This window comes from Pelobates fuscus, chromosome 9 (assembly GCF_036172605.1).
Source record: "Pelobates fuscus isolate aPelFus1 chromosome 9, aPelFus1.pri, whole genome shotgun sequence".
NCBI lineage: Eukaryota > Metazoa > Chordata > Amphibia > Anura > Pelobatidae > Pelobates > Pelobates fuscus.
Genome location: NC_086325.1, coordinates 76,590,944 through 76,613,475, shown reverse-complemented (window position 1 = coordinate 76,613,475; position 22,532 = coordinate 76,590,944). Strand labels below are relative to the sequence as shown.

Sequence of the window (22,532 nt, the reverse complement as noted above, 5' to 3'; positions counted from 1 at the left end):
ATGCACTGTGTGTTCTGACACCTTTCTTTCATGTCCAGAATTAAGTTTTTCAGCACTAGCCTTTGCTACGCACATGTCGGTTCACCAGTTGTCCTTCCTTGCACCACCTTTGTTTGTACTAACCATTGCATGCCCCACAAGACTTGCCATTTTTCTTTAATCCAGTCATCTAGCCATTGTTATTTGTCCATTGTCGAAGTCATTCAGATCTTTTCATCCATTTTTCCTGCCTTTAACACATAAAATTCAAGAACTGACTGTTCACTGGTTAAAAAACAAACAAGCAATATAGGCGCTAAAAGTGTAAAATATTAGTGCAAATATTAAGAATAAAGGTTGAGCAGCACCTAAAAGTGCACAAGCTCAGAAAACACCATACAAACAATATAAATAGAAAGGTGCGCTGTACCTTATTTAAAGTGCAAATTAGTGCATTGAAATAGTGCAAAAAGGAGTGTCTTTCCAATATAATCACACTCCAATATAGCAAACGTGCAAAATTGCAAGTGAAAAAAATAAAATAATAACTTACAACAGGAAAATATGTCTCAGAATAAATGGCATTCGGTTATTCCAGATAGGAGATATGGTACATAAAAAGAAAAAGAAACATAGCATAATACTGTATAAAACTATGTAAGGCAACCAAGAAAATGGAATAAAACTCACAAGGGAAGAGCAGTAAAAGTCTGCTCTAACTTCTCCAGCATGTAGTCCACAGCATAGGACTTTGATGATAGTAAAAACAGCAGGACGCCAGCTGAATAAAAACGATCTTTATTTCTTCCAATAAAAAGCTCCCTTTACCACATAGAAGGCCAGTGTCCAATTCAAGAGATGAACGCACCAAATTTCCGCGGTCTTTACAGATTGTGGCACTATGCAAGGCATAGTTCACTGGTTGCTTAATATTTCTCACCCCTTGACAGGTGCCATGGTAACGATATGATCAATGTTATTCACTCCATCTATCAGTTGTTTTAATGTTGTGGCTGATCAGTGTATTATGGAACTAGTCTAAGGCACAACTGCTCATTCTTGCAATCCTAATATCCAAAGGTTATTAAAAGTTTGCATATGAAGTGGGCACATATCTCACTTTTTCCATTTACTTGAGCTGAAGTTAAAAATTGTAGTTTCAGGAAAAATATGCCTGCAGCCACACTGCATGCACTTAAAAGCTAAAACATTCGGTCCTGTACAGCCAGTATACCTTGTGTAGATTAACTTTTCCAATAGGACAAATGGTTGAGTTGACAAAAACTGGATAGCAGCCAAATTCCAGGTGTGCAGTATTTTTATATATTTTTAAACCTCCAGCCATCGCTTTGTTCAAATATTGAGGGCTACTGCTCCAACAAAGTAATTATGCTTAAATACTCCAGGTAAAAAAAATTGGAGCCTCAGCCTCAATGCTTGTACAGAACACACTAATTAAACATTCAAATTTGTGTCAAGCACATTGCATCCGTTTTATGCCATATTCCGGTTTTGTGATGAACCAGGTATAGGTTCAAACCCTGATTAAGGAAGTTAAAAAGTTTGCTTTACATATATTTATTACAATCAAGCATGAACTTCCTCGATCAGAACATGTTTTATTTTTTTTTATTTTACTGGCTCCGTGGGTTAATTGTGTACTGCGGATAGAAAATATACTTTTTGCTCCATCAGCTCCAAATTCCAGGAGACGAGCTTTAAGATCCTTACACACTGGTACAGAACCCCAGATATCCTGCACCGTATGGACGCAGAGATACCCGGAGACTGCTGGAGATGCGGCGCCACTGACGGCTCCTTTCTCCACATCTGGTGGAGCTGTCCCGGTATTGCCCCCTTTTGGACAACGCTCAGAGAGTCCATCCAACAAATAACGGACATTGCCCTGCCATTCCAACCCCTCACCATGTTACTACACCACACAGACATGACCCACTCAGCATACAAAAAATCCCTAATAAAACATCTACTGACAGCAGCCATTCACTAGTCCCCACAAGGTGGAAACAAAGGGATGCACCCACGCTCCGGCAGTGGATGGACATGGTGGGAGAATTATACAACATGGAATCTCTTATGGCAGCACTGCATGATAGACAAGAAAAATGTACTCGCACCTGGACGCCCTGGCTGTGGTACCTCTCGGCGGACAGAGCAGGGAACCAGGGGCCTCCGACCCACCCCACCTTACCCTCCCCCTCCCCTTACCACTCAACTGCCCTGACGGATGGACCTACCACTGTCTGAGAATCGAACCTTCTGATGACTGCCACATAAAGGTAAGCATCCATGACAACAGTCACGAGTCGGCTTCCGACATAATGAACATCGGACCCACCAACCACCTGGAGGGCCGTACTCACCATACTTACCCTACTAAGATGCCACACACCAATTAATTGCATTGGCCTCAGTAAAGGTGGCCTCACGTACGTCCCGCTCCGGGACGACCCACTAGCCCCAAGATTATTGACTGCAGACCATGTTATTACACCGGTCCGTATCCCGATGCCAGAGTGTACCGACCCTATCACCGACACCCTACAGTGCCACGACGTGTACCTAGAGAGACAATGACTAACACCCATGATAACAGTGGCCACAAGACACGGATACACATTGTGCCACTACTGTACTGACAATATAACGTAACTTGTTGGCTGCCCTATAGACCCACGCAACTGTGCACACGCTAATACCGTTATAAAATAACAGTTAACTTTCTGCTACCAATACCAACTTCTACACACAAGCTGTTTGATCTCACATGTCATAAAAGCTATTACTATGTATTCTATTTTATTAACTAAATGTCTAATTGTACTAATGGCAAAAGACAAAATAAAGATTGTCACAAAAAAATATAGACTTTTCTTCTGCACTTTGGGCACAACAGATGTTTGAGGAACCTTACTGTTTTTTTTCTGGTTATGCTACAAAACAAATCTCAAAATAAAACATGCTTTAAACAATTATAAACATGTGTAGAAGTTATCCCTTTAAAGATTGTGGAACAGGAGTGTGAGATCCCATGTACCTTGCCACTCGCAGATATTGAATATGAGCAACCTGGTGGATCTAAAGGCTTTCTTTCCTATATAAATATTGAATGTGCAAGCATAGCGTGTGCTACTTCACATCATTTCTCAATGTTAAACACCCTAGTGACTTCTTTGGATAATATATATTCTTTAAATAGTGACTTAAATTTAATGTGGCGTGCTAAGTGACTATCACACCATACAACTTTACATTTCACTATATGCTCTATATGTGAATTCCAGAACTAGCCTATGCGTTCTATTGAGTGAGTAATACAATTTTCATAAATATTCCAGGTTCAGCTAAAATCATGGAGATGGATTTATCTACCCCAAGACTCTCAAACCAAAGAGAAGATTTTATTGGCCCTTTGGTGAGTATGTGTGCAGTGGAATAGAAAAGGTTCCGTAACTTGATTTTAAACTCTATATTTTACGTCTGTATTTTGCAGTATGACACCAAGTCCGTTAAGCCTCACTTACTATACTCAAGTTATGATTACCAAGCTGTATTGTAACACATTTATGTGCCAAAAGCCAATGCCTTCAAACTTGATAAAAAAATAAATAAATAAATAAATAAGCTGAACTCCGACTTCCAAACAGGAAGTTTTAGATGGACCATATCATTCCTTTAGTGGGGGCATTGAATGGACTATTTTACTTTTAGCATCACATTAGCATTCCAGGAATGGATAAAGTTTACTTTAGAAGTTTTAAATACTTTTATTTTAGAAGTGTATGGTTTAACTGTATTTACTTTGTGTGGGTATTATGCATAAATGCAGACATTATTTTTACATCCAGTTGCCATTTTCATATACAGTCTAAAGCTTTTCATTCGCCAAATATTTTTATAAAGAATGAACAACTACGTATGTCCGTTTTTTTAAAAATGTATATTTGCATAATTGTAATGTTTACATTTGTTTGTAAAACAATCTATGTTCAAAATGGCTGTTTATTGATATGTCTGTAGGCTAGATATGCATCCCTTGCTTCAAAACAGTGCACTTTTAAATGGGGGCTGAAGTTGACAAACACTGATTCGATGCATACAGAAATTATTTGCAGATAAATTATTAGGATTACAACAAAGCCTGTTTCTTCTAGTTCATAGTTCATTCAAGAAAAGTAATGGTTTCCTAAATTGAGAAACTCAAGTTTAAAATAAGATCAACATTTTTAAACAGAGACAACATGGAAGTATACCTTCCCATGTCAGCTAATAAGCTTAACTTTCAACCATGTACAGCCATGGGAATATGCTTAGCTAGATGTTGGGACGCAAGTCCACCTACTCTAGCTCTAATTAGGATAGAAAAAACAATGACTGCCTTTTATGAGACCACTGGGCAATTCATGAAAAACTGGTGTCTATGGATGAAGACATTCTTCCCTCATGTAAAAATACATGAATATATAGAAAGGAGATGGTATAATATGACAAAGATTTTTTACCAAGATTTTTTAAATATAATTATGGCAATGTACCCTGGTTCCCTGGTCAGTTCCCTGGTCAGTTTCCCACAATTTCCTGTTTCCTGTGTGTCTTCATATAACCAACAGAAGTATGTAACTCCCCATGTTGGCAGAAAACACTGAAAGCTGTAACAGCTCAAGGGTTGACTTTTTTGCCACATGGGATCTCCTCATATATCACTTCCAACTGGCATTTTGACATCACGTTCTTGAGAGGCATTTCTATCTCTCCAACTGTTTTTATATTGTATAGTATACTGTTTTTTTATGGCCTGTCATTAGATACTAGTACAGATGTGTACCTAGGTTATATGGAACCCGGAGCAGAAATCTATTTTGATAACCCTTCCCCCCACAAGTGTAAAAAACAACAACTTTTGTTAGTGAAATTACATCAACAAATTTACATTCATATATACATATATATTTACATACATTTATATTCACATATACTTACATTCATGTACACATATACCTTTATATACACACACATTGATATACATAGACACAGAGCCATAAACAAATACAGACACACTGGGCCAGTGCATGGAATTCTGCCACCATAGGCAAAGATCTATATTGCTGCCCCTTTGTGGGCTAGCTCTATTGTGTCACAGGTTTATTCACTAAAAATGAAATACCTTATACACACACTGTTCAATATATATATAATCATACACACACATACACTGCCAAATACATACACACACACACATAAACTGCCAATACATACATACACCAACACATACTGCCTAGTAAATATACCACCCCCCACCCACACACACACACACACACACACACACACTCAAACAGGTGCACTATATACATAAACAATATGCAACAGTGCCAGTGCGTAGCGCTTAATAATAGTCACTTACTCCCCAGCTGTTTTCTTTTAGGGGTATGTAAGATATTCGGGTATTCTTTACTTTGAATGCAGTATGCTCCTCAAAAAAAGCAAAGAGAAAACAGGGAAAACTCGCCCTGGTGTTGAAATCCTTATGATAATTGTGTATAAAATCGAATAAAGGTGAAGATTGCTTCTCACCTGGATCAGAGCCTGTAACCTGGCTCTGAGTGTAATAGCCTGTGAGTCCTTTTAATGGGATGACTCCTTCCCTCTTTAGCAGGATAGAAGATGTACCAGGTGTATGTTAAACATTAAAACTTTTATTCTACAAATTGTTAAAATCTTAAAATACATACATAACACTGGTATCAGTCCAAAACGCGTTTCGCCGATTCCTCTCGGCTTTATCAATTGGTAACCTCTTCCTGCTTCCCTCTTGTTTAAATTGCCCACCTTTTGTCCGGATTGGAGGAAACCAACTCTATTCCAACCAATCCCGGACGTTTCTGTGGGGGAGTGTAGGGACCTCCGGCTGAAATAATTTATCCCTTATCAATGACGTCAGCGCGCATGTGCGTGCGTTCATGCGTGTGACGTCACTTCCGGGAATCTGAAAGTTCCGTATTCACCTCACTATTCAATGATATCTTTCTTCCGGGTCACGTGGGATTCGATGTCGTTTCCTGTGATACGGAATCTTTGTCCGATTTTCTTAATCCTTCAAACTTCAAGCCCCGATTTTGTTGAAGGGCATAGTATTGGCAATGTTCATGTCCATATTATTGTCCATATTCTTTTCTATTATTGACACAATATGCTCACATTTGAGCATTATAAACAAAAAGAGAGCAAACTATTAGTAACTGATAAGTACATGTAAAAAGAGATCGTTGATATTAGCCCCATTCAAGAACAGACCATAGAACATATATTAAATGGTTCTTATCATGATGATTTCTCACCACTAAGTATATTATGTCTATAATATTGGAAATAACATCAATATTAGACATATCTAAGAAAGGCAGAGAGTATACCTATTCTTTTCAAAGGATAAAATCCATAAATCTATACAAAATATATATTTTAAAAATATATTGAAAGATATTCTACAAAATTTTTTAAAAAGTACCTTCTTTAAAAAATGATCTAAAAAATGTCTCCAAAAAATCTTATAAAAAGTGGCATATCTCGAAATCATCATTAAGACCATAAGGTAACATAGTGTTTAAATTAAAAATCCACTTCATCTCTGCTTGTCCAATTAATTTAATGGGATCACCGCCTCTCCAATTTCCAATTACTTTTTGAATTCCCATGAATTCCATTAGATGTGGATTACTGTTATGATAATTTTTAAAATGTAAAGATACACTATGTTGTAGAAACCCATTTCGGATGTTCCTAACATGTTCCTGAATTCTAGTATTGAGGGTTCTGGTCGTCCTTCCTATATATGCTAGCCCGCAGGGGCATGTAATCATATAGATTACCTTAGTTGAGTGACAAGTGATGACCTCTTTAATTTTAAACTTAGTGTTCTTCTCTTGTGGATGGCAAAAATTTCTCACTACTCTTCTGCCATTTTTAGAATTCTTACAGGCTCCACACATGCCACATCCATAAAAACCAGACTTTTCTTTAAAAAAATGATTTGTCAGTTTTCTTGACAGTATGTGGTTTTTGACTAAAGTGCTTTTAAGATTCGGTACACCTCTATATACTATATCTGGTGTGTCAGGGAGTATTTGATTTAGAGCTGGATCGTTCCTTAAAATTGGCCAATATTTATGTATGATCTTTTTGAGGCGTCTGCTGTTATAGTTAAAATCACAGATAAATTTTAATTCCTGTGGTTTTGTGTTGTCTTTAGTGCCCTTATACTCTATTAATTTTAATCTATCCTTATTTTCTACTTCGTCGAGGGCTTTATTCAACAGGTCATCTGCGTACCCCTTTTCTTTAAAGTCGTTAATTATTTTCTCTGATTGTTCATAAAATTTGTGTTGGTCTGTACAGTTCCTTTTGACTCTAAGCAATTGTGCCTTGGGAGCGTTTAGTAGCCAAGGGGAGAAGTGGCAACTATTCTCCCCTATATAACTGTTGACATCAACCTTCTTGAAATGGGTGCAAGTCTTTAGTACATTCTGTTCCACATAAATATTCAAGTCTAAAAATTCTACACTATTGTTGCTAAAATTACTTGTAAGTTTAATGCCCCATTCGTTTGTATTCAAATGTCCTAAAAATGATGTCAGTGATGTCTCGTCTCCCTCCCAGATAAAAAATATGTCATCGATGTATCGGCGATAGGTCACGAGATTCGCATCCCCTCTATGGTCATTGTAGATAAATTCCTGTTCCCAATGCGACATGAATAGGTTTGCATAGCTTGGTGCGAATCTCGTGCCCATCGCCGTGCCACAAGTCTGTAGATAAAATTCTTCCCTGTACCAAAAATAGTTATTAGTTAAAATCCAGTTGATCCCTTCTATAATAAAGTCTATTTGTGTTTGTGGAAATTTTTTAGAATACTCCAAAAAGTGTCTTGTTGCATTGCATCCTCTCGTGTGGGAAATTATTGTATACAGAGAATTAACGTCTGCAGTAACAAGGTAATAATTATCCTTCCATTTTATGTCTTTAATTATTTGAAGTATATTGATAGTGTCCTTTAGATAACTCGGACAGGTGCAGACTATGGACTGTAGACATCTGTCAATGTACTGGGACAGTTTGCTGGAAATCGACCCTATCCCGGAGACTATTGGTCTACCGGGAGGTCTATCTTTGTTTTTATGTATCTTAGGTAGATAATAGAATACTGGAACTTTAGGGTACTGTACATTTAAAAATTTATATTCTTTCTGATTTAAAATATTTAGAGATTTTCCTTTTTCAATCAAATTGTTGTAGCTTAATTTAATATCCTTCGTGGGGTTACTTTTTAAGATACGGTATGTATGTTGGTCACTCAACAATCTCTCTGCCTCTTTGTTATAATCATCTGAACTTAAAATCACAATTCCCCCCCCCTTGTCAGCTGGTTTAATTACTAGGGATTCATCTTTTTGTAATTCTTTTAGGGCTTGTCTCTCATGAATATTTAAATTGTAATTGCCTGTTTTGGGTTTTTTAATTGCATTTATATCATTCATCACCATTTTCTCAAATGTCGTCATTTCTTCAGAAATTAGGTGGCGTGGAAAAAAAGTGGAATTCTCTTTTAAATCTGTATGAATGATATCGGTCTCAGACTCCTCTATAGAGTTACGAATAGCTGGTTGTTTCAGAAAAAATTTCTTTAAACAAAGTTTACGTTTGAATCGGTTCAGGTCTAGATACACACTGAATTTGTCTATTGGTTTGGTCGGGGCAAATTTTAAACCCTTGGTTAATAGACTAATTTGGGGTTTAGTTAGTTCTTTTTGTGAGAGATTAAAGATTCCAGTCTGTTTGGGTATCTTTCTCTCTTTTCTTTTCTGAAAAAATGCTCCTCCTCTACCTCCCCTTCTTCTATGCTTCTTCTACACCAAGAGCACCTCTTTTTTTTTGGAAATTGTTTTAAGCGCCTATTTAGCACAGATCACTTTGTGAATTTGTTTACTACTGCTCTAAACTCTTCATCTCTGTGTGTGCTGCTACAATCCAATATGTCTTTGTTTGAGAACAGATCTAAATATGGCCAAAATATTGATGCTCTATTTAATGATTCATCAACACCAAGGGTAGAGAATGAACAAGAACTGAAAGTAAAATTGCGGAATGCATGTTATAAATTGGAAAAATTATTAATCAGGGAAATTAAGATAAAATGGGAAATCGCCACACTGGATAAATATGCCAGGGAGAAAATCACTCCAAGAGGACTGAGGTTTTCAAAAAGTCCCTCATTTGACCAAGAGGAGGAGGACTTTATACAGGAATGGACGGAACTCTTGGAGAGTTTCTCCTTTGGCATGATGAATCTGATTGTCAAAAGGCGAAATTATACCCTACTAAAGATAGATTCAGAAATAATTGAAATAAAGAATTTTTTGAGCGAGAATATGACACCGGAACAATTCACTATTGCATTAATTGACATTCAGAAAAATTTGGAAAGAACAGAAAAAAGTGTAATTGAAATTAAAAAAAGAAAATATATTCGAGATAAGGAAGACTATGCTCATAATCAGGTTAGAACATATGCTAAGGGGAGGGAACAATCGCACAGAAATATGGGACATGCAAATACAGGTGAAGAGTATAGAAACACTAGAACTGACTTCCACAGGAATGAATGGAGGAGAAATAGAGATCAAATAAGAAAGACACCTACACGTAGAAGGAGCAGGGAGCATAATCAAAGAGAGAGACCAACATGGAGGGCAAATAGGTCACCAATACGTGAGAACAGAGGGTGGGAACCAGTGGTTAGGAAGAAACGGCCCACATCTCCAGTAAAAGCAAGAACTCAACTACCTAGACACAGCGAGATTACTGTGAAAGATAAACCTGAGAGTATAAACAGACTCCACCAGAATAGCAATGAGGTTACCACACGAAACAGATTTCAGGCGCTCTCCACACCCTTAGGGGAAGAGGATTTTTGGCACAGACAAGTGAGGGGAAGACGCAAGGAATCCCCAACACTCAGATCATCCCCAGGGAAAAGGAGACGCAGCATAGAAGAAGGGGAGGTAGAGGAGGAGCATTTTTTCAGAAAAGAAAAGAGAGAAAGATACCCAAACAGACTGGAATCTTTAATCTCTCACAAAAAGAACTAACTAAACCCCAAATTAGTCTATTAACCAAGGGTTTAAAATTTGCCCCGACCAAACCAATAGACAAATTCAGTGTGTATCTAGACCTGAACCGATTCAAACGTAAACTTTGTTTAAAGAAATTTTTTCTGAAACAACCAGCTATTCGTAACTCTATAGAGGAGTCTGAGACCGATATCATTCATACAGATTTAAAAGAGAATTCCACTTTTTTTCCACGCCACCTAATTTCTGAAGAAATGACGACATTTGAGAAAATGGTGATGAATGATATAAATGCAATTAAAAAACCCAAAACAGGCAATTACAATTTAAATATTCATGAGAGACAAGCCCTAAAAGAATTACAAAAAGATGAATCCCTAGTAATTAAACCAGCTGACAAGGGGGGGGGGAATTGTGATTTTAAGTTCAGATGATTATAACAAAGAGGCAGAGAGATTGTTGAGTGACCAACATACATACCGTATCTTAAAAAGTAACCCCACGAAGGATATTAAATTAAGCTACAACAATTTGATTGAAAAAGGAAAATCTCTAAATATTTTAAATCAGAAAGAATATAAATTTTTAAATGTACAGTACCCTAAAGTTCCAGTATTCTATTATCTACCTAAGATACATAAAAACAAAGATAGACCTCCCGGTAGACCAATAGTCTCCGGGATAGGGTCGATTTCCAGCAAACTGTCCCAGTACATTGACAGATGTCTACAGTCCATAGTCTGCACCTGTCCGAGTTATCTAAAGGACACTATCAATATACTTCAAATAATTAAAGACATAAAATGGAAGGATAATTATTACCTTGTTACTGCAGACGTTAATTCTCTGTATACAATAATTTCCCACACGAGAGGATGCAATGCAACAAGACACTTTTTGGAGTATTCTAAAAAATTTCCACAAACACAAATAGACTTTATTATAGAAGGGATCAACTGGATTTTAACTAATAACTATTTTTGGTACAGGGAAGAATTTTATCTACAGACTTGTGGCACGGCGATGGGCACGAGATTCGCACCAAGCTATGCAAACCTATTCATGTCGCATTGGGAACAGGAATTTATCTACAATGACCATAGATGGGATGCGAATCTCGTGACCTATCGCCGATACATCGATGACATATTTTTTATCTGGGAGGGAGACGAGACATCACTGACATCATTTTTAGGACATTTGAATACAAACGAATGGGGCATTAAACTTACAAGTAATTTTAGCAACAATAGTGTAGAATTTTTAGACTTGAATATTTATGTGGAACAGAATGTACTAAAGACTTGCACCCATTTCAAGAAGGTTGATGTCAACAGTTATATAGGGGAGAATAGTTGCCACTTCTCCCCTTGGCTACTAAACGCTCCCAAGGCACAATTGCTTAGAGTCAAAAGGAACTGTACAGACCAACACAAATTTTATGAACAATCAGAGAAAATAATTAACGACTTTAAAGAAAAGGGGTACGCAGATGACCTGTTGAATAAAGCCCTCAACGAAGTAGAAAATAAGGATAGATTAAAATTAATAGAGTATAAGGGCACTAAAGACAACACAAAACCACAGGAATTAAAATTTATCTGTGATTTTAACTATAACAGCAGACGCCTCAAAAAGATCATACATAAATATTGGCCAATTTTAAGGAACGATCCAGCTCTAAATCAAATACTCCCTGACACACCAGATATAGTATATAGAGGTGTACCGAATCTTAAAAGCACTTTAGTCAAAAACCACATACTGTCAAGAAAACTGACAAATCATTTTTTTAAAGAAAAGTCTGGTTTTTATGGATGTGGCATGTGTGGAGCCTGTAAGAATTCTAAAAATGGCAGAAGAGTAGTGAGAAATTTTTGCCATCCACAAGAGAAGAACACTAAGTTTAAAATTAAAGAGGTCATCACTTGTCACTCAACTAAGGTAATCTATATGATTACATGCCCCTGCGGGCTAGCATATATAGGAAGGACGACCAGAACCCTCAATACTAGAATTCAGGAACATGTTAGGAACATCCGAAATGGGTTTCTACAACATAGTGTATCTTTACATTTTAAAAATTATCATAACAGTAATCCACATCTAATGGAATTCATGGGAATTCAAAAAGTAATTGGAAATTGGAGAGGCGGTGATCCCATTAAATTAATTGGACAAGCAGAGATGAAGTGGATTTTTAATTTAAACACTATGTTACCTTATGGTCTTAATGATGATTTCGAGATATGCCACTTTTTATAAGATTTTTTGGAGACATTTTTTAGATCATTTTTTAAAGAAGGTACTTTTTAAAAATTTTTGTAGAATATCTTTCAATATATTTTTAAAATATATATTTTGTATAGATTTATGGATTTTATCCTTTGAAAAGAATAGGTATACTCTCTGCCTTTCTTAGATATGTCTAATATTGATGTTATTTCCAATATTATAGACATAATATACTTAGTGGTGAGAAATCATCATGATAAGAACCATTTAATATATGTTCTATGGTCTGTTCTTGAATGGGGCTAATATCAACGATCTCTTTTTACATGTACTTATCAGTTAATAATAGTTTGCTCTCTTTTTGTTTATAATGCTCAAATGTGAGCATATTGTGTCAATAATAGAAAAGAATATGGACAATAATATGGACATGAACATTGCCAATACTATGCCCTTCAACAAAATGGGGGCTTGAAGTTTGAAGGATTAAGAAAATCGGACAAAGATTCCGTATCACAGGAAACGACATCGAATCCCACGTGACCCGGAAGAAAGATATCATTGAATAGTGAGGTGAATACGGAACTTTCAGATTCCCGGAAGTGACGTCACACGCATGAACGCACGCACATGCGCGCTGACGTCATTGATAAGGGATAAATTATTTCAGCCGGAGGTCCCTACACTCCCCCACAGAAACGTCCGGGATTGGTTGGAATAGAGTTGGTTTCCTCCAATCCGGACAAAAGGTGGGCAATTTAAACAAGAGGGAAGCAGGAAGAGGTTACCAATTGATAAAGCCGAGAGGAATCGGCGAAACGCGTTTTGGACTGATACCAGTGTTATGTATGTATTTTAAGATTTTAACAATTTGTAGAATAAAAGTTTTAATGTTTAACATACACCTGGTACATCTTCTATCCTGCTAAAGAGGGAAGGAGTCATCCCATTAAAAGGACTCACAGGCTATTACACTCAGAGCCAGGTTACAGGCTCTGATCCAGGTGAGAAGCAATCTTCACCTTTATTCGATTTTATACACAATTATCATAAGGATTTCAACACCAGGGCGAGTTTTCCCTGTTTTCTCTTTGCTTTTTTTGAGGAGCATACTGCATTCAAAGTAAAGAATACCCGAATATCTTACATACCCCTAAAAGAAAACAGCTGGGGAGTAAGTGACTATTATTAAGCGCTACGCACTGGCACTGTTGCATATTGTTTATGTATATAGTGCACCTGTTTGATTATGTTTCAATAGGATTGGAGGGTTCCTATTTGTGTGTGTGAGCTGCTACACCAAGAGCACCTCTTTTTTTTTGGAAATTGTTTTAAGCGCCTATTTAGCACAGATCACTTTGTGAATTTGTTTACACACACACTGCCTAACACATACACACAAAGAAACTGCTTGGCTGCTGACTGCTTTGATCACCAAATCCCGTTACCCTTCCATTCCCAATAAGTAACGCAACACCATGTTAAGTGTGTAAGGGCAACGGCTTAACCCCTTAAGGACCAAACTTCTGGAATAAAAGGGAATCATGACATGTCACACATGTCATGTGTCCTTAAGGGGTTAAACCAGCATTACCAAATACTGTCAGCTGCTGGTTTTACCCAGCAGACAGGTACACTTTAAACTTCTTTCAGAGCCTCTTCAGCCTGTCCTTTGTCATCAACCAAATTGAGGCTGCGACTCCCTAAACCCGTTCAGGCATTATTCATTTACCAAACTTGCTGGCGCAGGAAGCCCACAGCTGTGACAAAATGAAAACAAAGAACACACAACACAAAACAACAATTCCAGAGTGGTAGGCAGGGTTTCTGTGATTACCGGGAAGAGGGCCAGAGCATAGAGGGGGGGTTCTGTTATTACCACAAGGAGGGCAGGAGCAGAGAGGCAGAGGGGGTTTTAGTGATTACCACAAGGAGGACAGGAGCAGAGAGGAAGAGGGGTGGGGTGGGTTCTGTGATTATCATTAGGAGGGCAGGAGCAGAGAGGAAGGGGGGGGGGTCTGTTATTACCACAAGGAGGGCAGAAGCAGAGAGGCAGAGGGGGTTTCAGTGATTACCACGAGGTGGGCAGGAGCAGTGAGTGGCAGTTCTGTCACAGAGGAGGCAGGGTTCCTATGATTTCCTAGAAGGATAGCACAGCTACATGAAAGAACACTGCAGCATATTCTCATGAGGGGATGGTCCACTAAAGCTTTACAGCCCCTCCGGGTGCTTCCATTGTAAGAGCACCCTAGGCCTCTGCCTACTTAGCCTAATGCTTAAATTGTTATTAGTAAATCATCTAAACAGCCCTGCCTCTGACCACACCTTTACTCACACATAAAAAATAAAAATGTTGCTTCTTGTCCATTTGAAATATTGGGATGTGTGTTATAACATGGGAATACAAACCTATGTAGGTGTCCACTCCTCTTGCACGAGTTTCAAAGGTAAGTTTAACTAACCTTACATCCTGCTGCATGCTGGCGCACCACTTCCCTGATCGAGATCATGTCTGAATTATTTTAGCCAATCCAATACTTCCCCATAGGAAAGTATTGGGAGGCAGTGCACTATCACTGAGAATCATTTGACCTCTAACTAGTTTAACTCAGTTATAACTGTGGGAGTGCCTCTAGTGGCTGTCATCCTGTGACTACTGTGGCAGGATGGCCAGGCTCTTCACAATAAACTTCAAGTGCAACAGTCAGGATAAAATAGTACTGCAGTTTATTGTCACTTTCCACAATTTATACAAGGTTGTGCTCTCCCACAAAATAAAACAAAAAGAAAATAAATCCTACTCCAACTTGGAGACTTACTAAACAACAGTATTACTAACTATCCAACTGGCCAGCTAATCTGGTTCCCAGTTTTAAACAAATGAAATACAGCACTTTTAGCAGGTTTCACACAGTACCTTTTCTCAGAGTCTCAGGCTTAACTACCTCCTCTCTCCCAGCTGTTAGACTCTCTGATGTTTTCAGAGGCTAACCTTTTAAAACCCTAGGGCTGGTTAATTACATTCACCTGGTATATAACATTCAAGGGGTGACTCCCACCAATTAACCCCATCATGCTGGGAATAGAGAGCACTCCAATCTATTACTAACATAGAAAGCCTCTCTGACCTTGCCACACTACGTTAACACTGCAAAACGGCAATGTTTTCATTTGTGCAATTAAGCAGACAGGGACATGGCAACAGGACCACTTTACTTAGATAGTTATGGGTGCCTCTAAAGTCCCTTTAAAAAATGCTACCAATGTTATTTGCAAATTGGGCAACAGTGCAGAAATAAATCATGTCTCCAATAATATGATTCTTCTTCGTATACTCAAGAAAGAAAGGCCCATACCAGACAAACAAGACAAGGTATTTTAAAAAACAGAAGCATGGGGTATTCCAGTATGTATCATTACGCCAGATACAGCAGGATATATTAATTTTCTTGGATCTAGTCCCAGGACATATCTTACTTTCGTCTCTCATTTGGCATTTCAAGATTGAAAGGGGACAACCATGTGTTATATTTTCATTGTGATGAATATCTATGACAATTCCTTGGGTTCCTTTCTCCCTCTATAATTAAATAATCTGATGTAGGATTCTGATGATTGCTTTTGATATTTAAATCCTCTTGTGTGATTTCATGATCCAACATTCTTCAGTATAATTAATTGTATCTACTTACAAAAACTTGTTAGCCGAGTCACTACCATCACTCCTAGGTGGCTGTATTGCATATATTATTCAGCCCTAATGTATAAACAAAATTAAAATCAAAACAGTTATCTGCACTTTGTGACAAACTCATCAGGTTTCAAAATAAGTTTTTACACTATTGCATAGTGATGAAATGTAAGCTCACTTGTCAACTTCAAGACTAAATATGTGAGTTAATAGAGCACCTGGCTGCTTTCAGCTATGCACATGATTTGACTAGCTAGTCCTTCTGATACCAGCATACCAGGTTTTCTTGATTTATATTTCTGTTAGCCCCAAATACCTGTGTCCTACCTTTATCCTTCTCCCTCCAAGCCATATCTGTTGGTCCGTAATATAAACAAATAAAACAAGGTAAAGCTAAAAAGCTAGTTTTGTTGTCACATAGAAGATTTTATATAAAGCAAAACAAAAATATTAAAACCTAAATATTAAGACTTACTCATATATGACTGATAAATATATATATACAATATTTCTGGAGTGGAGGGACCCAGTATAAACTCAAGATCTAGAAAGTAGCCAGAGTCTATGGATCAGAATAAAAAATATCCCAGTATACTCACTTCTGATTATCCCCAGAGAAATCCAGTCACCAAGGGTGTGTAATATATTAGAATCTTCGAGAAGCCAACAGGAAAATGCAATGACCCTTACTTGTGATATATCCCTGCCTTTCTATATTATATCCACTCCATTCAACACATGAATAGTGTGCTCTTGATGCTCTCTGGAATCTCATGATGTACAGCCAAGGTATTCAGTGCAATTCCAGCAGTATGCTTGCTTATAATGTATACATGGTCAGGTAAGTGCAGTCCTTTTTCCATATATAAATATATTCGGGAGTACAGGCCAACTCCCTGTTTTGCATCCCTCCTTGTCAGAGGTGCCCCATTCCAGGGCCCTATTTATGCTGAGAGCCATAGGATGAAGGATTTCCCAAGTAAGCAGATTTATCTCATAAGAGCAGCAAAAGAAGCCCTACAAGCAGTCCTTTTGCTAAGATAGGACCTTCTAAAAATGGGGTATATTGGCATTGTGTCAGGCTTCAGGGCCGGTGCAAGGATTTTTGCTGCCCTAGGCAAAAGAAAAATGACGGTGAGTATACCCACAAGGCCCACCCATAAGTCCACCTACATGTTCCACCCATGAGTTCGCTCACAGGGAGTGGAGTGTGTAGGGGATATGTTACGTGTTAGTGTAGAGAATCTAATGTGTGTGCTTATGGAATGTAGTGTATAGGGATACCAGTTTGTGTAGGTGATGCAATGCGTGTTTGTGTAGTGGATGCTATTTGTATTTCATTCGAACATATATGTATCACACAACAAAAGGTTCCTATGCAGTTAATAGTTTATAGTAAAGGTTCACATATCAGCCCACAAATGCTAAATACATTTAATGCGTTATATCCTAATTTAAGTTAATCGATGACTCTTTGACGTAGGTCATTTACCAATTTAGGAGTCTCTGCTCTATAGAGTAATAAAATAAAATAAAAAAAAAAAAGCTTACTAAATATTGCAACAGAATGTAAAACGATTGTCTGCATTTGAACATAATGCCAACATAATGCCAATATACTGTAAATACAGTTAAATTATATATTTCTAAAATAAAGTTATTTACAAAGCTATTTGCAACTCTTATAGCACTCTCTATCAATCCATGGACTGCTACTATAATGCTGATCCATTCATGCTTCCCCCTTCCTGACTGTAAGAATAATATGATCCATTGAAACTTCTTGTACTGTTTGAAAACAAGGGGCATGTGCAGGCATTACATCAGTGACCAATTGCTTCTGGTAAAGAAATGTGTTTCTCTGCCTGTCAATCATAACTAGAGTATAAATGAGGGTGAGTGAGGATTTGTGGACTAGATTTCATACTGCAAAATATATGAAAATAAAAATGTTTATACTTGATTTGGGAATGGGCTAGTCCAATACTTTGTCTCGGTAAAGAGAGGCAATGAATCTTATTTAAAAAAATTTTTTTAAAAAGCTGTAAGTAATTGTATATTATAATCAGATGCATATGTATTTTTTATAATTTTATTTTTGCAGATTTTTAATACATTATCTATGTAAGACATTTAATTAGAGAGTCAACCCCAGCCTGGCTTTAGCTGAAACAAGTGTTTCCTGTTAATGAGAAAAAATATGCAATGGTATTTGTGACGATACAGTCCAAGCGTCTCTGTTACCGAAGGTGCTACATTTTGGGCCTAATATCGTCCTTGGGTAGTTGATTGCTATACTAAGTGATATGGTAGCATATCCAGTGGCAATGCAAGATATACTGCCCTGATATCTCCAGCTACTATAGGATATTCTATCTTGTCTGCTGGCAATACTCTATAAGTAACTACTCTGCAGAGGACAATAAATAGCAATATACACTTAAGGCCTCAAGGAAGTGACAAAACAAGCTTCTTGGTGCAAACAGCAACTGACTTTATTATACAAGAACCAGGGTTTTTAAACACTCACCACCCTATTTACAACTATATTATTTGTTACAGTTCCCTTCTCCCTTTGTGCATGTCCACCCTGACAACAAAGAGCTATCTTTGTTATCAGCCTGGCAGATATCTCAGCAGACGCCTGGGTGGCAAAATTTTGTTTGACGCCCATGTGGGTGTGGTCAATGACTCCACCTCTCCATCTATAAGTCCCATTTTTCTAATCAGTCATACACTCACTGACTGAGACACACTGACAGACGCACAATATCAGACACACAATCTTACTGATTTGAAACACAAACACTGACAGACACATACTCACTGACAGTGTCCCACTCTCACTGAGAGACACACACTGACAGACACACACTGGCAGACAAACTTTCAATGACATAAAATGGAAAAGAAGAAGTATCCAGGCACACCGGAGGTTTCCTCTAAAAGGCAGTCTTGTTATTTGAAACAAGAAAGTCAAGACAATGTTTCGGCTCCTCTCTGAGCCTTGATAAAGTTTCAAGTTATCAAGTCAGACTTGATAAAGGTTCAGAGAGAAGCCTAAACACTGATGCACACTGACTCAATTACACAGATTTGCTGCAATCCCCAATGCCATCAGTGATTGGGAAAGGTAGTGGTCTTGTTTCCAGTGTGATTGCTGTGCATATATACTATTGGACAGTGCACATTAGCTGTATAAATGGGGATGGCTGACAGGTTATTTTAACATGGGTGAGTAGCTTCACACACTGTCACTGACATACACACACACTCACCGACAGAAACACACACTCTTTGACAGACACACACACGCACGCACTCTTTGACAGGCACGCACACACTCTCTGACACACACACTTACTGACAGACAGACTCACTCACTGACTCATGACAGACACACTCACTCACTCACTCACTCACTCACTCACAGACATACTCACTCACAGACTCACTCACTCACACTCAGACTCACTCACACACACTCTCTTTCACACATTCTTGTACACACTCACAATTTTTTTTTTTTTGAGGCACATCCAGCTTCCCTTTCTCTCGCTGGGGTCCAGTGTGGGGCTGTAGTCTTGCAGTTCCTCACTCCTCCCATGCGCTGTCTAGTATGCCGGGGCCGGAATTACATCATATTCCGGTTCCCGGCATCAAAGAGGGCGCGTGAGGGACGATTGAGGAACTGCAAGATCAGCCTCCCTCACTGCCACCGTTGGCTGCCTGCCTCCTCTCCAGCATATATCTTCAGAGTAGGCACCTGCCATTCAGGTAACCAGGTGCCTTCTCTGCCTTAGTCAGTCAGTGTCACTTCAGGAGTGCCCTAAGGTGGCCAAATGGCCACTCCTGGGCTCCCTGTGACAGTGCTCCCCTCTACGCCCCTCATCTAAGTGCGCCCGGTTAGTTCACCCATTGCACAGCGCTGCAGAATTTCCTTTGGCGCTTTCTAAATATTAATAGTAACAGTAATAATAATAACTGAACATTTATGGTCACAATTTCTGAAATGAGAAAAGACAGCTATGTTTTTGTTTTGCTACTTATCCCTAAAATGATAAATGCACTTAGAATACTTGGCAATTCATACTTTAGTGAATATCCCTGACAGTACTCTGTCTATCCTTTTAATGTGCATTTTCTAGAGGCTAAGACTAGCCTCTTAGCCTCTAGAAAATGAATTGGGGAAGGTGCAAGTTTTGCACATCCTAGTGGTAAAGGCCAGGACCAAGTTAACATAGGGCCTATTGGAGCTGAAGCTCCAGCCCCTTGCATTGCAATGGATCTATGCTGCCAGATGTTTTTATAATCTTCTGCTGCCATGAAATGCTGGGTGCTATACTAATAGCTTGTGGCCAGGAAGACACAATTATCTTCCTGGACCTGGCTGAGCATCCCAGGAAGCACTTACATAAACCTAAAGTTACCTTATACCAATCTTTATCTAATATGTGCTCTGATTAACAACTGAGGGCGTACATGTGCCACAGGTCATTTGCATATAGCAGTGTCCTATTTCTTCTCCCAACTTATTGCACATCTCTGACCTAACAACAGGAGATATGGTGATTGCGCACACGGTAAATTATATTCTTGTATAGAATGAGATCCCTAGGTTCTGCAAATATAAGAAACCATCATAGGGTAATACATCTCAAAATAAATACAAAATTATAAAACTTGGAAAAACTCACAATATTTAGAGCCTTTCTGAGTTGGCTCTAAACTTTAAAAGCAGATTTATCACTCTGGTGTAGATTTGGATGTATAGGTCCCTTGGAAAACGTCTAGGGTCTTCTCTTATACAAAAATCAGGAACCTGGTTACCAAATAAATAAAAAGTAAATACTTTTATTAAAATAAAAACAGGAATAAAGCACAACGCGTTTCGACCTAATACAGAAGGTCTTCCTCAGGTGCATAACATAAAACAGTACCACAACATTCTTAAATAGCATACATAATAAATATAATTACATTACAAACATTAACAGCTGTGGAGTCCGTCCTCTTTTCCATATATGGAGTGTTTCCGGCAGCAATAGGGATTAATTTGCCTCCTCCAAGATGTCCGCCATGTTAATTTCATCTATGGAAGTACTAAGACCTTCCAAAGATGGTCGCGCGTCTTTGCCGTCTAGCTGTGTGTTAGCACTTCCGGTTTCGGCTGGCTCCGGGCACGTGGTGCAGCTCCGATCACGTGACTTAGAGGGGGCATGTACATGGGATTCTTCATACGGCCGTGTCATAGAGAGGAAGTAAACAGTGTTTCCATGGTGACAAAAAGTCAGTTTTTCATCCAGTTTTTACAGAAACACACAGGAGAAAGAATATAACAACATATAAATAATATAATCACATTATGTATTATAGCAAATTTAAAAATAATAATAGCAGAAACAATGAAAATATATAAGATACCAAAATTTGTCAATAATTCTTTATGTCAGAAAAGGAGAGATTATAAAGTGACTGTGCTGATGACCTAAATGATATTAAACACATAAAAAGAGTATATAAAAGAATAGTATTTACAGCTCTTTCATTACAAATAAAAAGGAGAGGTGAAATTAAGTTATAAAATTGGACCTATTTCAAAGTCAATATTTAAACCCTTTGAACATAATGTTTGAAGTTCAAATATCCAACTTAAATTAAAAGCACTATTCCCACCCCTCCAATGAGTTTGAATTTTCTGGATTGCTGTAAATTCCAATTCTTTCGGATTGGAATTGTGTCTTTCTAAAAAGTGATTAGACACACTATGATTTAAAAACCTAATTTTAATATTTCTAATATGTTCATATATTCTTGTTTTAAGCGGTCTTGAGGTTTTACCTATATATTGTAAGCCGCACGTACACTGTAATAAATAGATAACATTGGTAGACTCACATGTAATAAAAGAAGTAATATTAAATATTATATATTTTTAGTTATGTTTGATATAAAGTCATCTTTCTTTTTCTTGGTTATATGAGTGTTCCTGCAGGCATAACAATTACCGCAATGATAAAAACCTTTTTGGGTTTCTGACCATTTAGTTAAAAAATTTGAATTTTATTCTCTTTATCTATATAGTTAGAAGTTGAAATTTGCTTAAAATGTTTTGCCTCTCTAAAAATAAACTTAGGCTTATCTCCTATAAAATCACACATTTCATGTTCTTGTTGTAGGATATGCCAATTTTTACTCACAATTCTTTTTAGTATACCAACATTGCTACAGTAATTAAAATAAGTGGAATTTGTTTACTCTGATTAGTTATATCCTTATTTTTATAATTTAATAACTGTGATCTATTTAGATCCCTAATATTATCCCTAATATTATCAATATTTTGTTGGAGATCTTTTTCACAATATCCCTTCAGTTAAAATCGGCTTCAGTTCCTTTCCAGATAATAAAAATATTGTCTATGTAACGCCTGTATAGGGCCAAGGTTGCTCCCCAGCCATGCTCTTGATAAACAAATAAAT

The 22,532-nt window shown here is 37.7% G+C and overlaps 1 protein-coding gene across 1 annotated transcript in view; it reads left to right on the top strand.

The window, feature by feature from the left end:
- ATP1B4 (ATPase Na+/K+ transporting family member beta 4) overlaps positions 1–22,532 on the top strand; it is a 106,683-nt gene that overhangs the window by 5,489 nt on the left and 78,662 nt on the right. The window contains exon 2 of the mRNA XM_063432096.1: positions 3,339–3,415. Coding sequence (XP_063288166.1) covers positions 3,353–3,415 — 63 coding nt within the window. The 5' untranslated portion in view covers positions 3,339–3,352. The remainder of the gene's footprint in view (positions 1–3,338; positions 3,416–22,532) is intronic.